The 24,594-nt window shown below is 45.7% G+C and overlaps 1 protein-coding gene across 15 annotated transcripts in view; it reads right to left on the minus strand.

Moving 5' to 3' along the window:
* FGFR2 (fibroblast growth factor receptor 2) overlaps positions 1-24,594 on the minus strand; it is a 103,762-nt gene that overhangs the window by 9,800 nt on the left and 69,368 nt on the right. For 6 of the 15 annotated variants that reach the window (XM_070470306.1, XM_070470303.1, XM_070470297.1 and 3 more), the window contains 6 exons: positions 23,910-24,057; positions 20,087-20,290; positions 10,514-10,664; positions 7,541-7,662; positions 5,398-5,508; positions 3,837-4,027 (listed from right to left, as the gene is read on the minus strand). In XM_070470306.1, coding sequence (XP_070326407.1) covers positions 3,837-4,027; positions 5,398-5,508; positions 7,541-7,662; positions 10,514-10,664; positions 20,087-20,290; positions 23,910-24,057 — 927 coding nt within the window. Of the gene's footprint in view, positions 1-3,836; positions 4,028-5,397; positions 5,509-7,540; positions 7,663-10,513; positions 10,666-20,086; positions 20,291-22,336; positions 22,482-23,909; positions 24,058-24,594 lie in introns of all 15 variants that reach the window. The other 9 variants (XM_070470307.1, XM_070470304.1, XM_070470300.1 and 6 more) reach the window with 3 other exon arrangements.

Raw genomic sequence — 24,594 nt, forward strand, 5'->3', positions numbered from 1 at the left:
CTGTCCCTTGCTTCTCCATTGTCCACTATCAGAAATAAGCCCTCCAGTTTTAGAAGCAGGTTCTACTCAGGGTACCATTCTTAAGATCCTTATCTAGAACCTGCTCAAACCTGTTCTAGGTCCTTAATTACAGGTGGCCTTTGGCAAAGAGCTTTGGAAACACGACTGCAAAGCCTTGGGAAACAGGACTCTGTCCCCTCTATTCCACCCTGGGTTGGCAAATGAAGCCCAACACGGAGCATTTCTTCTCATCTTCTTGGTCTTTTTCATATACTCCTGAGATACACACAGGGAATTCTTTACACACTCCTCCTGAGTTCTTTTTTATTTCAACTCCCAAATGCCTCTCCAATGGTCCTTTTCTTGGTCCAGAGAGGCGGCAGTACCTGAGAGAAAGACAGCTGAGTAGAAAACCAAAAGGCCAGGTCTGGGTCCAGCCTCTTTATTCTCTGAACTGACGAGTCCCTATCTCAGAAATGAGCACAGTGACACACACAACTGGGCTCAAAGGTTTCCTGCAGTTTCCTAACAGCCCCCAGCATCTTTACCCACAGGACAGGGATTATAAACATACCTGTTTCTGAGTTATTCTGGGGTTACAGACAACACTGTATGTAAAATGTTCGCCCCGGGCCTGGGAGGACACTAAGCTCTCAAAAAGTGGTAGTGATTAGTACTATGATTATTATTACAATACTACTACTAAGAGCACTTTCAGTTTTTCATTCTAAAATGTATTCTTTTCCCCATTTTGCAGAGTTCATCGGATCCTCAGTTCTCTCTTCACCACACCACAGAGCAAAGCAGGAAGGTTCTGATCCTCGGGGCCAGGGTACAATGTGGGTGGTGGGGCGGGGCAGGACCACCATCATTCCACGAGCCAGACTCAACCATCTTCTTTCTCCTCCTTCTGCCTTCCTGAGACACCTCTCTGGACCTCCGTGAACCACATTCTGGGTTTCTTCCTCCTCCTCTGAGGCTGTCTCCTCCGTCTTTTCCTGCGCTTTAAGTCAATCTCTGGATTTGAGAGGTTTCTCGGGGTTTGACTCCAAGCTTCTGTTTCTGCCTCTCGCCAACCTCCCGGCCCAAGGTGAGCTCATCCATTCCCATGCCCTGAACCTATACCTTCTTCACTGGCCCCAGTGTCTTGCCCAGCCCCCCAGAGCTGAGCTGCAGCCTTCAGCTTCCTGGCGGACATCCGCCCTTGAATGACCCTTGGACATACTGGAAATGCACCTGGGATTTCCCATGGGAATCAATTCCTGCCACCGCCCCCGCCCCTCCCATCTTCCTCATCCTGATAAGCGGTACCACCATCACACCACCATCCAGTTTCTCAAGGTGGAAATCCAACAGTCATCCTTGGTCCCTCTTTCTCTCCCTCCCGTATCTACTCAACCCATTAACTGTCCTGATGGCAAAATATATCCCAAACCAATCTACTTCTCCGGTGTCTATCGGAGCCAATAAACCTTAGCCGAAACCATGGTCACAACTAGTCAGCTTTATACTGCGAACCTGATCCAAATCACTGCCCCTTGGAGGGGAGAAGGAAATGGCAACCCACTCCGGTATTCTTGCCTAGAGAATCCTGTGGACAGAGGAGCCTGGTGGGCTGCCGTCTATGGTATCTCACAGAGTCAGAAACAACTGAAGTGACTTAGCAGCAGCAGCAGCCCCTTGGAGGTTTCCCCAGTGCCCAGAGCCAAGTCTTGCCTGGGGCTGTCACCTTCTGAATGAGCAGGGCCTGCCTCCACACAGCTTGTCCCTCTGCAGGAGGGCTCAGCCATCACCTTTGGTCCCCAAACCTCCCGAGTCCCCCCCGCCCCGTTCCTGCCCGCACGCCAGGGGCTTCCTCCACAGCACGATTCTCGGCCTTTCACATGCTTATTTTTATGCTCATGTCTATTGTTGATTTCACCTGCTGTCTCCCACAGTGCCTGCTCCAAGAGGCCAAGGACAGCGTCCATTCCGGTCACCTCACAGGGAGCCTGACCCAGCGCATCAGGCATCCGAATCAGGAACACTCAGGCATATTTGCTGAAGGATTAATAAAATGACCAGGCCAGCCTTCTACCACTTTGTATCAGGAGCAGCTCCCTGCTGAGACCCCAAAACCTTCCCCCCTCCACACCAGAGCCGGAGGACAGAGCAACAAGGACCAGAGGGTCAGACCAGGCAGCCTGCAGGCAGGATGTCTTCCCAGGGTTTTATTTAGCAATTGTTCCAAGCTATAGAAAAGGTATAATAGAACAATGGATATCCATGTTTGCCAGATTCAATTCTTATGCTTCCTTGCTCTCCCTTTCTCTCTACCCCCAGATTCCCCACACACACTGTTTATGGCTGAACCATTTAAAAATGAGTTGCAGGCTTCATTAGCAGGTATCTCCTACCGTAACACAAGACCTCTGTCACTGCCCCCAAATTTAACATTGAAACAGTCACATTATCTACTATACAGTCCATATACATGTTTTAAATGTTCAGAGACGGTTTTTACAAAAGCTGTCCCCCTATCTCCCGCCCAGAACAGGGACCTAGTCCAGGATCGCACATGTACATTTAGTTGTCATGACTTTTCAGCCTCTTTTCATCTGGAACTCTCTCTGCAGGATTTTTTTTTTTTCCGGTCTTTTGTGACTCTGACATTTTGAAGCAATGTCTTGTCAAATGTCCCACATTCTGGATCTGATTGTCTGACTCGTCAGCTGGCAAAGTCTGCTGAACACATATACACACATATACACGCACACAACTCCATCCTGTCTTGGTTTCCTAAAATCTATACATTGGGAGACTTTACAAGAAAAAACAATTTTTTTTTTTTGAAAAATCTTCAACTCTGGACTCTTTTGCTAAGAAGAGAAACCCAGAACATGTGGTAACTCTGGCTGTGTTCCCACCTGGCTACAGACAGCAGGGGCCGAGGTGCAGCGGGGCCCTTCCTGAATCGCTATGTGGTATGACGTGACAGGGGCCGCCTTGTCCCATCAATGACCGTCATGGCCAAGATCCAGCGGGGGGACAGAGGTCCACACTTACCAGAGGCACGCACTTCTTCGGGGACCCAAGGAATTACTGGTGTTTCATGACACTCCAGAGCAGATAAGAACAGGCCCACCTCTGCCCAAGGAAGAAGCTGTGGACCTTCCCCGAAGTGTGGGCCAGGGAAGGGTGCCTGGGGCCAATCCAAAGTGCCCCAGGGGACATCTGGGCACCCGTCTAACTGCTTTCAGAATAACTCAGATGTTTCAAGTTCCAACTGCGTGCAGCATGCTCGGAATGCAAGTGATTCACCTCAGGGGACCCGGCCAACTTTTAACCGCAGAGGGTCACCTCGCGAAATGAGACAAAATAAATCCAGAGAATACCTGGCACTCGATGCTACCAAAACACCCCATCATTTGATCTCCATTCCTAGAATCTTTAACATCGTTTCAAACTCAAAACCACAGGGACGACACCGAGGTCCATGTCCAGAGACTCAAGAACCACAAAACAAAGCCAAAAGATCATCGGCATCAAAGGCAGCGCCCTCTAACCCCACTGCCGCCCACTTGGAAAGCTGGTTCCCCAAAGGGTTCTGGCCAGCCCCGTCTCTGAGAAGAGACGTCTTCTCTGCTCAACTCTGTGGTGCTGCTACAGGTCTATGATGCAACTCTGGCTGTTAAAGAGTTCATCAAACCCCAGTATGAATAATGCAAGACACATTTTCCAGGTTGTACAAGACAGGCCAGGGCTTGACTTGGCAAACGAGCACATCCAAATGGCCTGTTCTCTTCAGACATTTTTCACTGGAATCCATCCAACCGAGGAGAAGGGGAAGGACTCACTTTCTGGGAAGCCAAGTACTCCATGCCCCGGGCCAGCTGGTAGGTGCACGACACCAGGTCCTTGAAGGCCATCTGCTCCTCGGGAACTCGGCTGATGTCATAGGAATACTCCATCCCGGGTGGCCTCCGGGCGCGGAGGTATTCCCGAAGGTTGCCTTTCGAGGCGTATTCGACGATGACATAGAGCGGCCCTGTGGATGGAAAATGTGAGCTGGAGAGGCAGCAGACCCCGGAGCTGCCCTGGGGCAGCTCTGCCAAGGAGTTCTTAGTTATTACAACCCAGTGCTTTATTATTTTTTTTTTAATTTAAACATACAGAAAGGCACACACAAAAATAGAACACCTGCCTTCTAATCGCCCCCCAAATGACAACCGACACCAGGTCAAGGTGGACTCAACAGTCTTTCATAAAACAGAAATGCTTCAGTGAGTGCCCCTTTCTTGTCATGCCCCCTCTTGGAAAGCAGCGACTACCATAAATTTGCTGCTCTCATTTAATTTTAAAGATTTTACAAACACATATGTATCAATAAACGACGTATTATTTTTAGCAACATCAATGAGTAATAAAGACACAGCTTTGCAACAGTTTCCCCCCCACACATGATCTTTCTGGAAGCCAGTCAGGCTGATAAAAAATAGATCCAGATCATTCCGTTCAACACTTACATAGATTCTATCATATAAATAAACCATGCTGTATTTATCCATTCCCCTGATGGGCTGTTTTCAGGTTTGGGCCACTTGCAAACGTTGTGCAATGAACACTGCAAGCTAGTGCATGGCTCCTTATATACACATGCAATAACGATGTCCCTACAGCAGAGACCAGCCTGTTCTCGTGTGTAAATGTTACTGGCACACAGCGAGGCCAATTCATTTCTGTATTGTTTGTGGCAGCTTTCTCACTCCAGCAGTAGAGGTGGGTGGCTGCCACAAAGCCGAAAATATTTACAATAACCCTTTACAGTCTCCTGACTCCCGGTAGAGACCTCACAAGGAAATTGCCAAGGCAAAAAACAGGCATTCTAAGTTTATTAATTATCATTAAACTGGTTCCCAAAGTGACACAGATCATCTATGAGAGAAGCCAGGGTTCTCACTCCCTGGAGGAAGATAACATGTCCTTCCTGTCCATCTCCCCTCTTTAAGGCCACTCCTGGGGGCTCACCCATAGCAAGACATGGTTCCTCAATCCCATTTCAAGGGAAGAACTTGTCAACCAAAACACAGGATCTTACGTTGGTAACTCTCACTTAGCACTCACTAAACAAAAACATAACAAGATGATGGCCTTTTCCAAACACCCTCTAGGTTATGTCCGAAAAAACAGTAAGACCCTTTAGGCCTTCCCATCCAAGGTCGCCCAACATCCACCTTTCCCCCTAGACCCCAGACATGGTCATCAGGAACACATTCCTGAGGGGGGTTTTAAAAAGAACTTTAAACACGTGCTTAGGAGGCTCTAGGAGCAAGATCTAAACATCCATATGCTTCTAAAATGACACTGACGCTGAACCCTGGGTTACGTGAATGAATGCGTTTTTTTCCTCCTACTCACCATCCTGAGTACAGGCTCCAAGGAGATTTATGATATTTTTGTGTTTCCCAATCATCTTCATCATCTCCATCTCAGACACCAGATCAGAAAGGTCTTTCTCAGTGGCATCATCTAGAACATTAGGTAAATTACGGATCAGTTTTGCTACTATTAATTGATGAACATTTGGTTGAAACAGCATGAAACTGAGTTTCTGAACCAGAAAAGACTTTCCAAATCACCTCTCTCCTCTTACTGGTAAAGCAGGAAATGCCCAGAGAACCGCCTTCCTCCGTGTCAAACAGCTAATTTGGGGTCAATAGTGTCAAAAGTCAGGACAACTGTATATGCCTTGAACGCTAAGGCCAATTCTTTCCCAGCAAACTTCACAGATACAGGGGCATTCTTCTCTACCGTGAAATAATTCCATCCTCTGGCAGATCGCAGGTACCTCAGAAAACCACATCAAACTTCATGGGCCTGAAAGCAACTGTGAGGACTTCTGTGGAGGAGGAGGAAAGGGAGGAGATGGGGGCATTTCATATACTTCAGACTTTTTCTGGATCACAGGCTGCTAAGCTGTCCTCAAAGCCCACAGGGCATTCAGAGATGGATGCAGGCAAGGACAAAAGTCCCCGTACCAAGGACAAAAGTGTGCGCGCGTGTGCGTGTGTGTGTGTGTGCGTGCGCGCTCCTACAGCTTGAGGGGATGAAGGTTCTCGCCTTCCATGGGCTTCCCAAGGGCCTGGGATTCCCATCCTAAAATAATTAAAGTTTTAAACACCTCTCTGCTCCATAATTTCAAACAAGAACAGGTTAGGTCCTGCATATCCTGGCTCGCAGTTAAGCTTCCAAAAACTGGCAAGATTCTTCCTCAGGTACCTGAACTGAACTAATCCAATATGGGAAAATCTGGGCTTACTCCCAAAATGAGGATAGGTCATGGATAGAAGCCATGCTGCATAAAGCTCTTTGGCTTCACAAAAGGAAGAGCGACACACGTGCCTGGAGTGTAAATTCCACGCGACGCCCATGGAGGAGCGCACACGTGCCCCTCAGAGGGAAAGGTTCCACTGCGCAGACACATGGGGTGCTCTCTAAGCTCCGAGATGCCCACTGGCTATTAAAACAGCCACAGCTGACGTCTGTGGTCCTCCCAGGCATCGCACACAAAGTGGGGAGCAGCTCAAAATGTCCTCGTTTTCCTAGGGAGCCATTCAGATCCAGAGCTAAGGAAATACAACCAAAAAAAACACCCGATACCTTTCCAACTATTTCTACCCTGCTCCCTCCTCTCAGGAAGAGATGTGATGACTCAAAATCCCACGAAAGAAAGAAAAAGTCTGACTCCTGGGTGTCCACAATGCGTTACACTCCCCAGCCCCCCCCCCACACATTCTGAGAACAGACCTCTCTGCCAGGACATGTGGTAAAAACTCTGCTTGGGGTGTCTTTTCTGAGATGCCTACAATGGGATTTATAATGTAACCGTTCCCTATAACTCCTCTCATAAAAGAATACTGTGGGAAGATGAAGTTAATGGTTAAAAGGTCTTCAGGCTCCTTGGCTGTAGGCATGAGCAGGGTTGGAAGGTTAACACAGAAATGTCCAGGCTCCCACGAACACCTCTCAACATTTACATCTCTGGGTCATTGCTCACTCGTCCCTGAACGTGTGAGCAATTCTGTACCAGCATCAATGCAGTGAGCTCCCTTTTAGCTTCCTAAGCGACTCCCCCAGACCAGGGTCATTCCTGCTCTGTTCCTCTTGCAAAGAAGAAAGAGTGGCCTCCTCTCTCTGAGCCTTCTTGGCTCCCCCTAAAAAGGCCAACTTCCCTTTATTTGTAAACTAAGGTTTGTATTCTGTATCCAAGGTACCAACACTCATCTAAATTAATCAATTCTATGTGAGTCAATGCTTTCTAAGCATTTCCAAATATAAAGGGAATAAGCTACCACTTTTTAAAAGAACTGGCTTTTCTTTTTAATAAGTGCACACTGCTCAAGATAAATAGTCTGTCCGAGATGCTGATTTATACTGAAAACTTCTCAACCCCTAGGTCAACTATGTGCTCTTTGACCCCATGCCATGATAGAGTTCACACAAAAGGAACATTCTTGATAAGGCGACCCCCTCTCCTCCCTCCCCACACCACCCCCCTCACCTTTCAACATCTTCACGGCCACAGTGACTGCTTCCTTGGGCTTCTCCTTGTCAATTCCCACTGCTTCAGCCATGACCACTTGCCCAAAGCAACCTTCTCCCAGGGGTTTGCCTAGCGTCAGCCTGAATGTGTAAAGAGAGGATTAGTACACGGCATCTGGTACAGTGAGGGAAATTCCAGAACTCAATATAAAAATCTTTCAGCAGCTTACAAAAGCATGGAGCATTTATCATATGGAACTAATGAGACTTGGGGAACACACGCGCTTGAGTATTTTCTTAGTGACGTTTTAGGGAGTGTCAGTGACTGCTGGAACAACTATTGAATGTCACATTTGTATTCTTGATTTATTTTCTTTAAGGAAAGTATCCTTGCGAGTCAGGTGGTCAACTTTCCTAAGTGCTAATGAGGAGAAGCTTTGATCTCGAGCCCATTGAATATTTGTAATTTAGAATGTCTCAAAAAATACAGTTAAACTTTTTATTTTTTTTTTTGTCTCTGTGAAGTGATGTCTTTAAAAATCACTATTATTTAAATACCAATGGACTTTATGGTCACATTCTGGGCCAAGTTACAAGATATGAATTTTAAATGCATTTCAAGGAATCTCTGTTTTTTCATTAAAGGAAAAAGAAAACTCTAGAGAGAGGGGGGTTTTTCTGACATATTAGTTTAGAAATCCTTATGACTACCCAAAATTAATAATGAAAAAATCCAAAGTGAACACAACAAACTAAATTTCTAAGGTCAGAAGTGCTACATGCATCATGCTAAAAGCTATATAGACTCCTTGGACATTCCAAAAACCAACAGAATGGAAGAGACTTTGGAATACTTACAAATGTGGTTTTTTCATTTACGTATAACACAGCAAAGTACTGAGCTGTCACTAGTAAGCAGTATTTTTGGTAAGTACGCAATGGTTTGAAAAAGTTAAAGCAAAGACCAAGGGTAGCTGGTGCTATGCTGAGGTCATTCCCTTCCTACCCTGAGCTAAAATTAAATGTAATATCTTGGCAGAAAATAAACATTTGCGTTGGAAAAATGGCTAATTTATGTCCTATTGCCCTGCTACTACAAACATAACAATCCTTTCTTTGTACAATGTCTGCCTCCAATCTAACAAACTGCTTCTAAATAGCCTTCATTCATTGGAAATCTGCTCCACCTATGGTTGTGCTAAACACTATTTTGAAATGCTTAGCACTCAGATTTTCCGCACTCAGGGTACTCTGGGTGGGAGCTGACAGACTCCCACTGTTGCCAGTGGTGTCACAAGTGGCAAAAGCTATGGCTTGAATGTGGGAGCTGCAATTTCTTAAAATATGATCACAGCTCCCCAACTCAGTCCTATATCCATAGGAATGTGCACAAAAACCCACCAACTTGTTTAGTCAAGCCCTGGCTCATGAGAAACACCCCCTTCTCACACTCCACAGGTGAAGAAATCATTCTTTGCTTTTTTCTGGTGCCTCACTGCTAAGAATGCAGTAAACAAGTCCTGAATGAATGAATGAACAGCACACAAACAAACTGGAAGTCACTTCCGTTAACACTAACAAAATGATACCGGTACGATAATTTGGCTCTAATTTATGGCATATATTAATATCTCTAAATGAGCTGTTAGGAAACAAAGCCGGTTAGAGTTGTGTGAGTCAAGGTTATAAGTGCCATGTAAGCTACCTCTCCTTCCAAAGCAAGGCTCCTCATCACATCCAATCTCTGAAAAAGCTTATCTTTGTATTTCCAAATCTGTCCATGAGTTCTTCTCTAGTCATTAGACACTTCTCTGACATAATCTCAAGAAGACAGTGCAAATATCAAGACTAATAGGGTAGCTGTACATAAGCAAGTCAAAAGCTTATTACAGTTGATTCGATGCAGATGTAGTCAGCAGTTTCTACCTTCCATTACTCTCAAGCTGCTTAGACTCTAATCACCTCAAAAGAGACCCTGGAAATGAGCTGACAGCCGTTCAATGACCATCATATTCACTTCAGAAGGTAAACCTGGGGGCTGGCCCCTGGCTGGAAGATGGAGGGCTGGTAGCCCAAGATCTGTCCACTGGCTGGATGCCCATCTTGCTGAGATTTGAAGTTCAGATCTCACCAGTTATGAAGGGAAATTCACACGAGCCAAGAATTGTGCTCAGTTCTGGGAGGTCTGTACTATGACCTTCATTTTATAGAAATGAAGTTCAAAAAGAATCAGGTAACTCATACAAGGTTGCCCAGCCACTGGCTGGCATAGCCAGGATTCAAATCCAGCCCAAGAGAATCCAAAGTCCATGAACTTGAAGCCAGACCAAGAAATATACAGCTCTTAATAATGCCTTCACCAGAGCCCAGGTGACCACACTTGGACTGATCTTATTGGAACACCTCTATTATCACCCAATAAGGAAAATATTATGGACCATAAGAAATTCAATGGCAGGTATCATATTTGAAGATTTTCAGCCCAGTATTATATCAATAACTATTAAAAACAGTACGGTTGGGTGAAGATTCTTAAGGCAATTTATATTCTATATCTAATCTCTCTAAAGAAATGAACCATAGGACAGTCATGTTCTAGGAACCAGAAGTTAGAATGTCAATTCTGTTTTATAAATGGGATAATCCCACTTATATTCCACTTGACTGGATCTAAATTATCTAGAAAGTTAAAAAAAAAAAAAAAAAAAAGAAAGAAAGAAAGAAAAAAATACTAACAAGGTACCATTTTGTTTGGGGACCAGCCACGGCTCAGTAGCTCTGCTTTAAAAGAACTATTAAAAAAGAGCCCATGAGAGAATCAGTTCTTTGTTTTTCCTGGAGTTGGTTATTTAGAAATACAATCTTACCCATTCTGGTTGACGTCATCACAACAAGACTTTGGCAGTTAAGGGTCATAAACAGAAAACGTCAACCCCATGTCCCCATTTATACTTAAGTCTTCATTGGGAGATATGTCCCCACTCATACTCACTTATCTCTCGGAAACTCCCATTTGGGATCTTCTGGCAGCTCGTACTCAGAGACCCCCGCCAGCATGGGGGTGTCTGCAGTTGAAGAGAGGCGAGTTGTAATCCTCACCAGTGGGGTGTTGGAGTTCATGGAGGAGCTGGACTCAGCAGAAACCTGGATACAAAATGCAAAGACACAGATGTAATCCTGGCTCCACCTGAGAAGACTGGGAGCCGGCCAGAGCCCAGCCAGTGGTCAGCTGTTAGAAAGCAAGGAGAGGCTGGGTTGGCCAAAGTCATGAATTTAGGACCAAACATTTAGGAGCTGGATTCCAACTCCTCGGTCTTCCTATCCAGGCAGTATGTGCTAGATTTCATCCAACTTGTATGTTCCTAAAAACAGACTTCCAAACAACATTTTTTAGACATTGCTTGAATTAAAAAAAAAAAAAAAAAGTCTTCTTTCTGCCCTAAACCCTCCGTGTATCATCTGAGGACACAGAGCTAGACCCCCACAGGCTTCATTCTTGTCTTTTTGCCTGGGCTTGTAGCAGAGCCCCAGATTAGCAATCTCCTCCTGGCATACCAGCTCAGATGGTGAATCAATGCTACGCTTATGAAATTCCACAAAAACTAGAAAATCGGCTCTTCAATCAGCTCTATCTTTTGAAATGTAAAGGAGAATACGTCAAGGATCTAGCTCTAGGATTTGAATGTGAAAAGCATTCTGGCAGCAATAAGTGCCTTTATTCAAGGGTAACCAGAGACCCAGGCATTGGGGACCACTGTCTACTTCTTCCCCATTCCTTCTGAGAACCAGTTGATGATCAGGTCAACTTTGGTTTCAGAAACTAGTAAACGAAGAGTCAAGGGAAGAAAAATACCTCTTTATTCACAATCTTGTGGGAAAGCTCCCCTCCCCATCTCCCACCCCCTAGCAGACCGCAGGCTTTACTGAGTTTTCTCAGTTTACGCTCATTCATTACAGTCTGCATTTGAAAAAATGGTTACTTCTCAAATATATCATCTTCCCTGCACTGGTTTCTGTAAAGGAAAATACCACTACGGGCTGCCTGACCATCACTTTATTCTAAACCATGAACAAGACCGGCCCAAGAGAACTGGAATCGGGTTTGACGTGATCCCTCAAACGTGGTTCTGTCCCCTACATGACTCTCACATCAACCCTTCTCCCCAGCAGTGCTTACAAACATTTTTAAAATCAAGGTGGCAAGGACCAAGATGAACAAACTTAATGAGGATGAACTTTCAAGGTAGAGCCTGGACCATTCCCACAGGGAACCAGAAGACTTCCCAGGGAACGTCCTACTTAAAAAACCTTGACTCTCTGCTTCTTAAACCCAGACTGCCCTTAAAAAGCAGGTAGGAAACCTGAGAGGATGTCCAAAAATGGATTAGGGGGTGAGGATCATTTCAGGAATAGGAAATTGGTATTAGTATTACTTATAATAGCAAGAAGAAGGTAATTTTTAACACAGAATTTCTATTATCTTTTTTAATGTACATGAAAACATTTCTGAGCCTTCTGAGCAGTCTTTTGTCAAAGGGAATCATGCTTACATTTTATTATGTAGACTCTATGATCAAGGTTTACTCACTATGAGCATAGTAAACATATGTGTGTGTGTGTGTGTGTGTGTGTATTTAATGATATACATATTTTAAAGGAACTGAGCGGTCATTAGTTTTGGAGCTGAGAGGGGCCTCGTGGACAGATAAAGCTCTAAGAGGCTTCACACCTAAGTGTCTGGGCCACAGAGGCAAACAGCAGAAGCAAAAAGATGAAAAGGTTAAAAAAAAAAAAAAAAAGACAAAGGTAAACATGAAAAGCCTGCAGAATCTACCTCCACAGCACGCTGACCTCAGCTGCAGGGCCCACCAGTAACACCATCTCTGCAGCCTCCACTGACCCCATATATGTCTTGAGCTCCATCTGCCGAGAAGGGCTCAGAGAGATTTCAAGGAACAGGTTTGGGTAAAAACACTTCCCCAAATCCTAACACCCCATATCAGGTCATGAGCTATGGATGCCAAAGGAAATGGGTGTTCACAGACAAAAACGTCTCCCACGTGAAGAAGCATAATCACCACTCATCACGGTCGGAACCGGGCTTGAAGATCACAGCCAGAAGACTGGGAAGAGCAGTCAGAGTTAGTCTGGCCCCAGCTGGACGAGGTCTGGTCCACAGCCAGAACACCCTCTCCAAGGCCAGCAGTGGAGCCCTGCTCGCTGGACCGCAGGGTTCCTAGAACCCCTGTGCAGAGTGTGCAGGGAACCTGGAGATGGAAAAACCCCTGGGGCGGTGATGGGGGGAGCAGCTCTGGGTGAGGAGGCCCGGCCCGCCTCCTCTGGCATTGTGAGGTTTCGGGACACAGTGAGCGGGGGCCACCTTCCCACAAGAGGTCAGAGGACATGGGCACTGAAAACAAGTCTCAGAAAGGATGTGTGAGAGCCTGGTCACCTTCCGGGAGATGGGTTAGAAGTTGAGGAGGGAGGGGGTGGAATATGTCTTATTTCAGAACCTTCTAAAGCATCTGAATTTGATTACCATGCATATGCATCTCTTTTACATTCTAGAAAAACAAAGAAATTTCCCTTAATGACAAAAATATTTTTAAGAATGAGAAGGATCTGGGCTGAGGCATGTCATGGGCAGGAGTGGAGGCGGGGGCATGGAACATGGGGCATATTCTTGAAATATACTGACATCTAAAATGAGTCAGAAATGACGAGATCTTGGCTCTCATCTCTTCCCTGGGCTATAGGCTGGGTGTTGGGGCATCTCTGCATCCTTCCAGGTGGGTCCCCAGTGACTCCCCCAAACTAGCTGGTGCCACCAATCCGAGCTGGCACCCTTCCCCTGCGAACTGTTTACAATGTGGGACCCCGAGTGGGGATAGGGGTGGTCCCACCTGAGCCAAGTGCACCACTGCAAGCTGCAGGGTCCCTATTCCAACACTGAGAGCTTCAGCTAGTCACTTGACCTTCCTAAACTCGAGTCTCCTCATCTGTTAAAAGGAGGCCAGTCCAAAGAGATCCAACCAGTCCATCCTAAAGGAAGTCAGTCCTGAATATTTATTGGAAGGACTGATGCTGAAGCTGAAATTCCAATACTTTGGCCACCTGATGTGAAGAACTGACTCATTGGAAAAGACTCTGATGCTGGGCAAGATTGAAGGTGGGAAGAGAAGGGGACGACAGAGGATGAGATGGTTGGATGGCATCACCAATTCAATGGACATAAGTTTGAGCAAGCTCCAGGAGTTGGTGAAGGACAGGGAAGCCTGGCATGCTGCAGTCCATGGGGTCAGAAAGAGTTGGACACAACTGAGTGACCAAACTGAACTGAGAACAGTTCCCATGTCACTGAATTACTGTGAGGGTAAAATGAGGTCACACCCATAAATCGTTTAGCCTGGCACCTGCTAAGAGTTCAGTTTTGCTACCAACACCACAATGGCTTCTCTTAGCATCTTCTGTATTTTTGGCTGCACCCCCGTGGTATACGGGAACTCAGTTACCTGACCAGGGACCAGACCCATGCCCCCTGCATTGGAAGGCGGTGTCTTAACCACTGGACCACCAGGGAGGCCCCGCAGCATCTTTTTAGAGTCATTTGCTGCTCAGATTCATGGGCGTTTATGATGGCCCCTCCCTCTGGGGAAGCCTGCAGACTTGGAGCCCAGCGCTGTTCTGTGTGAGAGATGCTGTCTGTCAGACGGTGTGCAGCAGCGGAGAAAGCAATTCCACTGGCATTAAGGGTAGGATTTGCCTTAATGGTTTGAAAGATGAGACCCTCTGCTCACAACCAGGGTGGGTGGGTAAGGGCTGGAGGGGTCCGGTGGGCAGGAGAGCAAGCCTCAGAAATTAAGGAGTCAGGGGACAGTCCCAGGGCAGGAGGAGAGCTGGAGAGATAAGAAAGTCCTCATGACAAACAGGGCTTAGTGGCTGCCTCAGAAAGAAAAACGAAGCATTCAGTCAGAAGTTAACTGCTCCGCGGCTAACCTGTGACCCCAGAGGAATCTTTGCCCACAAACCCGTGACAAGAGTTCACACCCATACACATCTTCCCCCACAGACAGAGTGTCTCTCACAAGGTTTTAATGCAAAAGCTTTGAAAATGGAAAACCTTCCCCAACTTTGTTGCTGTCACTAGAAGGAAGGTTATGGAAACTTTGTTCAGATTAAGGGCAGAGGTTTAGATTCCATGGACAGATCTGGAAGATGCTTCTGTTAAAACAAAACAAAAAAAAAACATACACAAAGAGAAAAAAAGAGAAGAAAATGTCCCGAGTGGAACAATCGACAGAATTCAATCCCTCTGTCTACGGAAGGTATATCATAATTTTACCTCCATGCATTTTACTATGCTTTTAAAATCCCCTCTGGGACTGTAAAACATGACTGGCTTTCTCTTCACTCCGTCTTACTCCAAGCGCTAACGTGTTTGCAGGGCTGGCCCAATCCCTTGCAGGCAATTCCTCTGAGGAACGCCATGTTTCTGGAGCTTCTCTCTTCTGGACCACATTCTTCAAGGAATTCCACTGAATTTCACTCCCGAATCCTGCTTCTACAACATAGGTAATCACTCTTTTTTTGGGAGGGGGCACAAAAATCAAAATCTTCCCTCTCAGATATGCTCCTTCAATTCCAGGTTTCCTTTTCCTCTAATTTTGAAATATCCCATTGATAGTGATCACTGAGTTACTTAAAACAACAAACACTAACACTCTAAAATAAGCTGTTTCCACTCCCAAATCCTGGCAGGCCCTTTTCTATCATGTTTTGCCACAGTCTCCACTCAGCTTCCTCACTCTCCGGAATCTCTTTACCATAAATTCCTCATGCCATAAATCAAGCTTTTAACTAAATGTGCTTTTTCTCCTATTTCCACAGCACATAAAGGAGATTAGGTAAGGAAGTGAGTTTTTTTTTTCCTTTTCTTTTTAAAGGGCCACCAAGAGATTGTGTTGTCCTTTAATACTAGATTTGATTCATCAATGAGAGGGGGGCCGCAGAGAACAGGGCAGACAGAGGTATAAATGCCACGAGAAGGAGGACTCACACATGGACCACAGCCAGCCAGAGAAACCCTCTGATGCTCAGCCCATGGATCCACATTCTCAAACCAGAGCATGAGACCCCAGAGCTAACACAGTGATGTTATAAACACCGCCTATCACTTCCCAATAGCAAACAAAGTGCCTTCACCACTTAGAGCTGGTGGTTGAAATAAAGGTTCAAGGGATGGGGGAGGGGAGGATTTTTTTTTTCTTCAATGACAAATTTTAGGTAAACAGGCAGGGGAACTGATTTGACACTTACTTTCCTCCTTCAGCAAGTCTCTGCATCCCCAAACCTCCCCCGAGAGAAAACCTATCAAACCGCGACCGGTCTCATCAGCCCAAACCCAGGACTGATCTTAGCCGAACTTCGTGTCTTCTGGAAGCTGAGGGGAGAGAACGGCCAAGTGGGGGCTGGGAGGGCCAGGTGCCCACACACAAGGGCAAATTCCAGTTAAGCCATCCATGACCATCCAATTACCCACATGCTTTCTGGAACCAGCCACGTTCCATTAGACCACTTGAATGACCAAAACACAGAGAATGTTCCGAGATCACGCTGTTTAGCTGATCGGCAGCAAATGAGCTTCTAGATGTGGGCCTGCCCTTCATAAAATGCAGTGGGTTTTGTAACAGTGTCCCCAGAACTGGCTCCTGAACCACACAGGTCATTTTTGTCCCATTCATGATGTCCCTGGGAATGTGTCCTTTGCCTCAAAGATACTGTTATAAAACATCACCTTGACTGACCTTGATTTTTCTCTGGTTTTCAATCTATGAGGGCGAAATTAAAATCTGGGGAAAGAAAAAAACAAAAACCAAAAAACCAACCCTGCCACCCCGTCCTGAGATGCTGGTGGTGAGATAGCATGAGGTACATGCATGTGTGGGATTATCTGCTGATGCAAGTGTATCTCCATCCCACCCAATGGAAGAGTCTGGCTCTAGAAAAAGAACTGGATGTGCTCACTGAGAAACCAATTCAACAAACCCAGTAATGCTGCCTACCTCCTGAACAAACAACTCACTTCCTTTCACACCTCTTCCAGCCCCCACAGAACTAATGTGTGCGACACACAAAAAGTACAGCCCACCCGGAAACTCATGGATGTGTCAGGAAGACTTCCCAATGGCCACGCCATCCACTAGCAGCCCTGGAGATCTGTACAAGGGCCAACAGGCTCGGGCATACACCCCTCCCTGGGCTGGCTCTTGCTGGTCCCCTTGTCTGAGCCCCAGCTCAGAACATGGAAGGATCCCTGTCAAAGGAAACAGGGAGACACCCTACACCACTCACCTCCCCTACCGAAAAGTTATTTCACTTTCCCCAAACATCAGAATGCATAAAGAGCCTCAACAACCTCATTGTTACCAGGAAATGATCACAAGGAATTTCTTCTTTGGTACCAGAGGAAAATATTTTTGTGTCAAAAACTAATAACAAGCTCATATGTTGGTCTTACACTGGTAAGTCCAGTACATATTAGTAAATGTCAACAAAAAAAATTCACAATAGGATAAAACAATTATTTTTTAAAACTTTTATTCTAAAAAGGGAGCAACGATGGGTCAAGTGAGATGTGGTCTGTGCATGTCTGGGGAGGGGCAAGGATCAGGGCCAAGAATACGAAATTCCAGGCACATGCAGGACAGCAAGTGCCTAGGAAATACCAAGGAACAGGCCATCCCCAAGACATCTAATTACAGCTCACCTGTCGCCAGGTAAAGGCATGCCTGGCATCCCTGTGGTATGCTCTCTGTCATCAACGTATCTGCAGGCCTTTCTGGGGCTTTTCATTCCAGCCACAGTCCAATAACCCTCTTTTATCCAGGTATCTGATAAGCATTCTTCCACCAAAGGGGCCATGCTTATTATGGACGAATGGCTCTTTGTGAAGAATCAGCAGGTCCCACATGTGCAGCTGAGATGTGTCAACATCCCCCCAAATAAACGCCCAGAGATTTGTTTTTCCAGGGGACTGGTACCTGCCCACTTTCGACTGCTTCTCTTACACTTTTTGACCCTACTGAAAAACAAGGCCATTGCATCCCAAATGAAGGCCCCCAAATAACTCTGGAGCCATTGGCAAAGGCCACAGGCCATGTCTTTCATGAAATCTGTGTTAGACTAAGCACTCAGAAAATTAAGAAGGAAGGAGGGGCTGGAGGGATAAACAAGGAGGAAGATCGGGAATGCTGCCTTCAGTTACACATAGGGAAAGACAGGAAAAAGGACCAACTTAGACTGAGACAAACAAAGAAGAAACACCAGTCAGCCAGAGAGAAATACAGCACAAAGACCAGAGTTGAATCAAGGGGATTTTAAAGGCATCTGCTTCTTCTATATTAAATAAAAAGAAGAGTACTGTAACAGCTGCAGAAAAAAAAAAAAAGCATGATGAAATAATTACAGGACAATGGTCTAGCTACACCAAATTAAAAGTTTCCTCCAAAAGGTAGCATTTTTCCCTATTAGAAAAAAAATAATAGAGATGGGACTACCACTCCCTCTTTCAAGTCCCTAGAGTCAGGCTCTCAAGATGGTAGCTGTAAAAATGGTCCAAATGGCTGTAAAAAATGGTCCTGCGGGTCAGGCTGGAGTGGCCACACCACCCGAGGGTCACTGAAGATACCATGTTCTAAGAGTCATCTTAAGACTGGACTCTCCCAGAGTCAGCCAAGTGGCCTCATCATCAATTCCCCGGCCCCAAGAAAGATATGCTCAGTCGCTTCAGTTGTGTCCAACTCTTTGCGACCCCATGGACTGTAGCCCACCAGGCTCCTCTGTTCCTGGAATTCTCCAGGCAAGAATACTGGAATGGATTGCCATGCCCTCCTCCAGGGGATCTTCCCGACCCAGGGATCAAACCTGCATCTCCTGCATTGCAGGCGGATTCTTTACCGATGAATCACCAGGGAAGCCCCGAGAAAAAACCGTGTACCACTTTAACAAAACAGCATTCTTGGAGGCAGGGGGAACCAACGACATCTTTCTCCCCTGCCTCACCCTGCTGCTACTCTTAACACCATGTGGGCACTGCTCTGCACTTGACACACACTCCAAATGCTACACTCAGCCTCCACTTTTTTTAAGCCTCCATCTAGAAAGACCTGCTTGAAACATAGATTCAAAGAAGTCAACAAGGACCCATTCAGCCCAGAGTTCGGAGCTGGGCTGAGAACAGCCACATCTGTGCCAAAACCACTGCTGACCAACTGGTTCCTAATGTTTCCTAACGCCTTGTCCAGAAAATATCATTGCCACCTGCCGTCCCAGGATGGGTAAGGCTGGGATTAATCCAGAGTTTCTCAGAGTGCATTTCAGAACCATCTGAGGACTTACTTAAAATGTAGATTCCTGGTCCTCTTCAAAACCTACTCAACCAGAATCTCTGGGGCTGCAACTACGGAATCTACAATTTTAACAAGCGTCCTGTACACACTGAGTTAGAGCCTATGAGTTAGACATTTTACTTACTGTTTCAAAAATCATGTCTTTATTGGAACCAAGTACTAAATACTTTTGGAAACACTGCCTTCACACCTGCCTTCCGCTTCCATCTTCGTGAGCACGTCCAGCCCCACCAGCTTTGCCAGGCTTTGGTCCCATCTGCCCGAAGCAAAAGTAAAGCCACCAGGAGGCATAGATGAGCGAAAAAGAACCAACAAGACTGAGGTTAACAAGCTCGAGGTTAACAACAACTAGTTGCCCGTTCAATATAAAAATCATTCTGCCACCAAATCCACAGTCATGTTCATGTGAACACCTAATCATAACACATTACAGGCATATGTGTGGATGCATGCTCAGTCATGCGACCCCATGGACTGCAGCCTGCCAGGTTCCTCTGTCCGTGGGATTTTCCTGGCAAGAATACTGGAGTGGGTTGCCATTTCCTCCTCCAGGGGATCTTCCTGACTCAGGCATGGAACCTGCATCTCCTGCATTGCAGACAGATTCTTTACCACTGAGCCACTGGGGGAAATATAGGATCCTATTTTAAGAATCAGAGGTGGAAGCCAAATCCAGTTAAGACAGACCTCATGGGGTAGTAGTTCAGACACCTCTAGGCACAGGTTTCTGACCTTGACTTCAAAAAAAGTAAGTCCAAGAAAACCAGAATATCTTCCTTCCCAACAGGCATCAGTCTATTGCCAAAAAAAGCATTTGATCACAGGGACAAAGAGGGCTTATGCCATTGCCCTGAGTCCCACCCAAAGGCACCAGGGTGCTGCCTCTTGGGTTATTTCCAGTCCTGCAGATGAGCTCGAAGTCTCGCACCACTGGGGTTTCTCACCCTCAGAACTAGACTCAGCTGACCCCACCAATGCACCAGGACTTGACCTTCCAAGCTCCAGACACTGATCTGACGGGTGCCCACTAAGAGGCCAGTCAGAACCACTGGCTCAGGGATGCTCCCAAAAGTAGAAGCACAGAAGCAGAGGAAGAGACCCAAGAGCTGGCTGGGCGTGGGGAAGCGGTAAAGTTCTTCAAACTCTTTATCTACTTTCTGTTACCTGTCTCCGCAGGGGGATGCGCTTGGTCAGCTTGTGCACAGCCGGTTGGCTGCTGAAGTCCGGCTTCTTGGTCGTGTTCCTCATCCGGCACAGGATGACCGTCACCACCATGCAGGCGATGAAGAACACCCCTATGCAGTAAATGGCTATTTCCAGGTAGTCTGGGGAAGGTGTGATCTCCTTTTCTCTTACAGGAGCTAGATTGCAGATCACAGGGGAGGAACAGATAAGCAGGCCACAGAGTTAGGACACTGCACTGATGCTTACTGGCATAACTACAGGAAATCAAAAGGCGACAATCATTCCCAAGGCAAGATGGGCCTCCCAACAGCTCAGCGCTGCAGGAGGCATGGGCTCTGGGCCTGCCGTGCATGTCTTCTAAACTCTGGGCTCCGTGATTTACCACTGGGGCCCAGGTGGTCTCTTATCACTATCCTCAACGGACCTCCGGAATCCTGAGATCCTGATGGATTGGCTGACACCAAGGTATGAGGGTCAGGTTACAAGGTCACATTCTGTTAAGACATTTGGGTAAGGTAGGACGGTCACCCACACCCATGACAAAAGGGCTGCCTTCTTCCTTGATGGTCTCTGATGCAAACCACTTAACAATTCTTAAATATGAACGATGCCCACTTCTGTCTCTAAAGGAACAGTGCCTCTATCCTATTTGGGTAAGCTCTTCCAAAGGAAGATGTGACCAAGTCATTTACCCAGATGAACACAGTTTCAAAGGAAACAAAAAAAAATATTCACCTACTGGGCTGGTCGGAAAAGGTTCAGGTTTCTAAATATAGTCCAGTAGATTATTTAACTAATCAAACAAATACATTTAATATAAAGACTGAATTGGTTATACTACAGAATCATTATGTCCATATGATAAAAAGTATGTAACATTCTTTAATCAATAACCATTTAAGTTTTTGTGTATCTTGTTACACTCGTGTCATAACTTTTAAAGAACAAATAGAGATGATGTCACATATGAGGACATATAAAACTGCTTAAGTTAGAAACGCTTACACTAACTTCCAACTTCCAATAATCTGCTCCCTCCTTAGTCCTCAATGATCAATCGACAAGCAGTGTATTTCCAAACAGTACTTTTCTCAAACTGCATTCTTAGTTAATGTGCTCGTACTGTCAGGCAAATCGGTCAAGAAGTGCCAGTCGGGCACTTGCAAAATGCAGTACTGCAAGTAAAAGCAAGCTCAATACAAGAGGCATCACACTGTCTCAAAGCAAATACTCAGAGCAGATTCACAACCAAAGGAAAAAATGAATGCAATGGCATTATTTAAAGCTTATACATTTGAGTCAGAAAACTATTTGCAAGATAGTCAAAACTCTCAGCAGCACAGCACAAAATGAAATGATCAATTTATTTTTGCTAGATATAAAATAAGCATGCAGGTAGGCACCAAACTCTAAATGTAAGGAATTAATAACTGGAGTGGAACATTATGAGCTGGCAAACCATAGTCTATGCAGTTTCACAAAGGAAATGACAAACAGACGGATGTATTAAAGAAGATAGCAGTTAAGACTTGACTAGGGTAGAGATGTCAGTTAAAAGATTTAGACAGCGGCAGTGTTTAGGCAAGAGGGCTTCAGTGATGTTGATTTCTCTGTAGGATGGAAATAACATCAAGCCCAAGATGGCAAGAGCATGCTTTGCAGTAAAAGCCTAAGAGTTTGTTCCATTACATCATGCAGCAAGCCACCGATCCCCAAGTAGATAACACACTGCTTCTGAACACCCTACACACAGAGGTGTTTCTGCCCAGGAGCCTCGACATACACCCATCTATTTCCATCTCATTAAAAACAGAAAAGTGGAACAAAAAACAATTTTTTTAAGTACATTTGGGATTTTAACAAAATGGAATTTGAAATGAGAAAAATTACTTTGAATTTTACAGAGTGATTTCAACTTCTTCCTTAAAAGAAACGGGGATGGGTGAATTTATACATTGACTGAATAACTCACTAAAAACATAAGATCTCTTGGGGTTTGAAGGGTAAAATTTCACTTGATCATAAATAAATGAGAGGGTGGGATCTCATTGCAAGTGAATTTCCAAGGCAACTTTCTTATCCCAGGGGGATAATTTTAAACATTTTAAAAAATCTTTATGTGAGGGGAAAAGGGGTCATTCCTGAGAACAGAAGCTGTGTTAATTTCATAGCAATCAACCAAGAAGAGGGAAAAAACCATGGAGAGAAAGAGCAGTATATACCTGGCAGAACTGTCAACCATGCAGAGTGAAAGGATATCCCAATAGAATTACCCGCCAAGCACGTATATTCCCCAGCATCCTCAAAAGTTACATTCCGAATATAGAGAACCTCAATTTCTTTGTCCGTGGTATTAACACCGGCGGCCTAGAAAACAAGGAAAGCAAGAGAAAAGGCTAGACGACACAGGAATGATTGTGGAGGGGGCCATGGAACCACGAGGCATTGCACCGGGACCTCCAGCGGGTACCGGCCACTGGAAGATTCCAATCGCAGCCCATCCACAAAGCCCGCAACCAAGAGACGCTGAGCAACATGGAGCAGCTCACCTCCACAGGCCCGTCACCACACCGGCGTCACCACCTAGACAGACATGCATGCGATCAAAGGCATGGAAAAATCAACCCACAGAACGCCATTCTCGGGGTCTCCGCTTGCTTGCTTTGGATGGAGGAGTGATTTTCCAAAAGTAGGGCACCCAGAAGTCCAAGCTGGGTTCTGGTCCTGTTGGCTGCAGACTCCCACCTTGAAAAAAGGATGGCTCTGTCTATACTGTTGTATTGCAAGACAGCACACCGCAGGTAAGTCCAAGTGGATACTTGGCATATCCTTCCAGGCCTGTGAGAACCACCAAGATGGGGTTCTGTGTTGGTTACCAGGCGCTGCTAACTTTTATTCCTTCACATACATTGCATTAAAAGAAAATGGAGGAAAGCATGATATTGACAGCAAAGAAACCGGGCTTTTTTTTTTTTTGCAACAAAAACATTTGCATGTGAATCATGACAAATTGGTGGCTCAGACAATAAAGAATCTGCCTGCAATGTAGGAGACCTGGGTTCGATCCCTGGGTTAGGAAGATCCCCTGGAGAAGGGAATGGCTACCCACTCCAGTATTCTTGCCTGGAGAATTCCACAGAGGAGCCTGGTGGACTACAGTCCATGGTGTGGCAGAGTCAGACATGACTGACTCATATCACTTTCATATGAAAAACTGAGAAAGGCAAACTGCTGTCTTCAATAGCCAGTCAGCAGTACATTTATTCACTGAGATGGAATATCCTTGAACTTAGGATAACAAGGTCAAGGACAGTATTCTATAAGTATCAACTAGGTAACAGAGAAAACGGTGCTCTGTTGAACCAATGATATTGTGCCAATATTTCTCTAAAACTCTGCGTCTGAGGAGGCATCAAATTCTGCTGTTATGCAAATGCCACAAATGCAACAGGCACACCGGTGTGTGTCTGCAACAGTGCTGACATGCAATAATGATGGGAGATGTGCAGCCTGAACAAGATACACCAGCAGGAACAACTTCAAAACTGGGTGGGGGGCGAAGGGCAATCTTCAAAAGAAATGAGAGCAAGCGCTTTGAACATGTGTGGGTATTTTTCCATGGCTGCTGGCATCCTACCAGCTGCATCACGGAAGAAAGATTATGATGAATATACCAAGACCACAGAATCACCCTATAAGCTGCTTGCAATCTCCCAAAGCACCAGGTCTTTTCAGCTTCTATATCCAGCCTTCTTTAAAAAAAAAAAAAAAAAAATCAAACAAAAACATTGTTACCTTGCTGTTTTGGCAGGACAGTGAGCCAGGCAGACTGGTTGGCCTGCCCTATATAATTGGAGACCTTACAAATATACTCCCCAGCATCCGCCTCAGTCACATTGAACAGAGCCAGCACTTCTGCATTGGAACTATTTATCCCCGAGTGCTGGAATAGACACAGGAGAACAATATAACGGCCAACCCGGAAGGACTTCACAAGGTCCCACCACCAACACACCACCAAAAAACCACCTCCATCTCATCTATACAGCAGCATCAAAGGGCTGTGGGTTTAGAAGGAAGAAAAATAAGTCAACTGGTGGACAGTGGAAGTGACCCAGTGGAGAAGGGAGGGAGGGTGTGATCAATTCCCTTGAAGAAAGGGCCCACAGTTCCCCAAACTGATCATCTCTTTCCAGCTTTTTGCCTCCTGGGGGTTTGCAGCTGGAGAGCATACTTGAGCGGGTTAATGTTCTGAACTGAGCCACCTATGGTTCTGGAAGACTGTTCTTCTTAAGGACATTCTCTATGAGCAACTCAGTGTGGGAGAAATGTCAGGCAGCGTGGTCAGAAGTATTTGTGCAGACTCAGCTACCTGTTGCTATCACCATTCTGAAGAGCAAGACAGATCTAAAAAATTAAGAGCCTGGTGCTATTAAAACTGGGTCTTGCAAGGAACCAAAGAAGAACTACACGGGGAAAG

The sequence above is a fragment of the Odocoileus virginianus genome, chromosome 7, assembly GCF_023699985.2.
Source record: "Odocoileus virginianus isolate 20LAN1187 ecotype Illinois chromosome 7, Ovbor_1.2, whole genome shotgun sequence".
Classification (NCBI taxonomy): domain Eukaryota; kingdom Metazoa; phylum Chordata; class Mammalia; order Artiodactyla; family Cervidae; genus Odocoileus; species Odocoileus virginianus.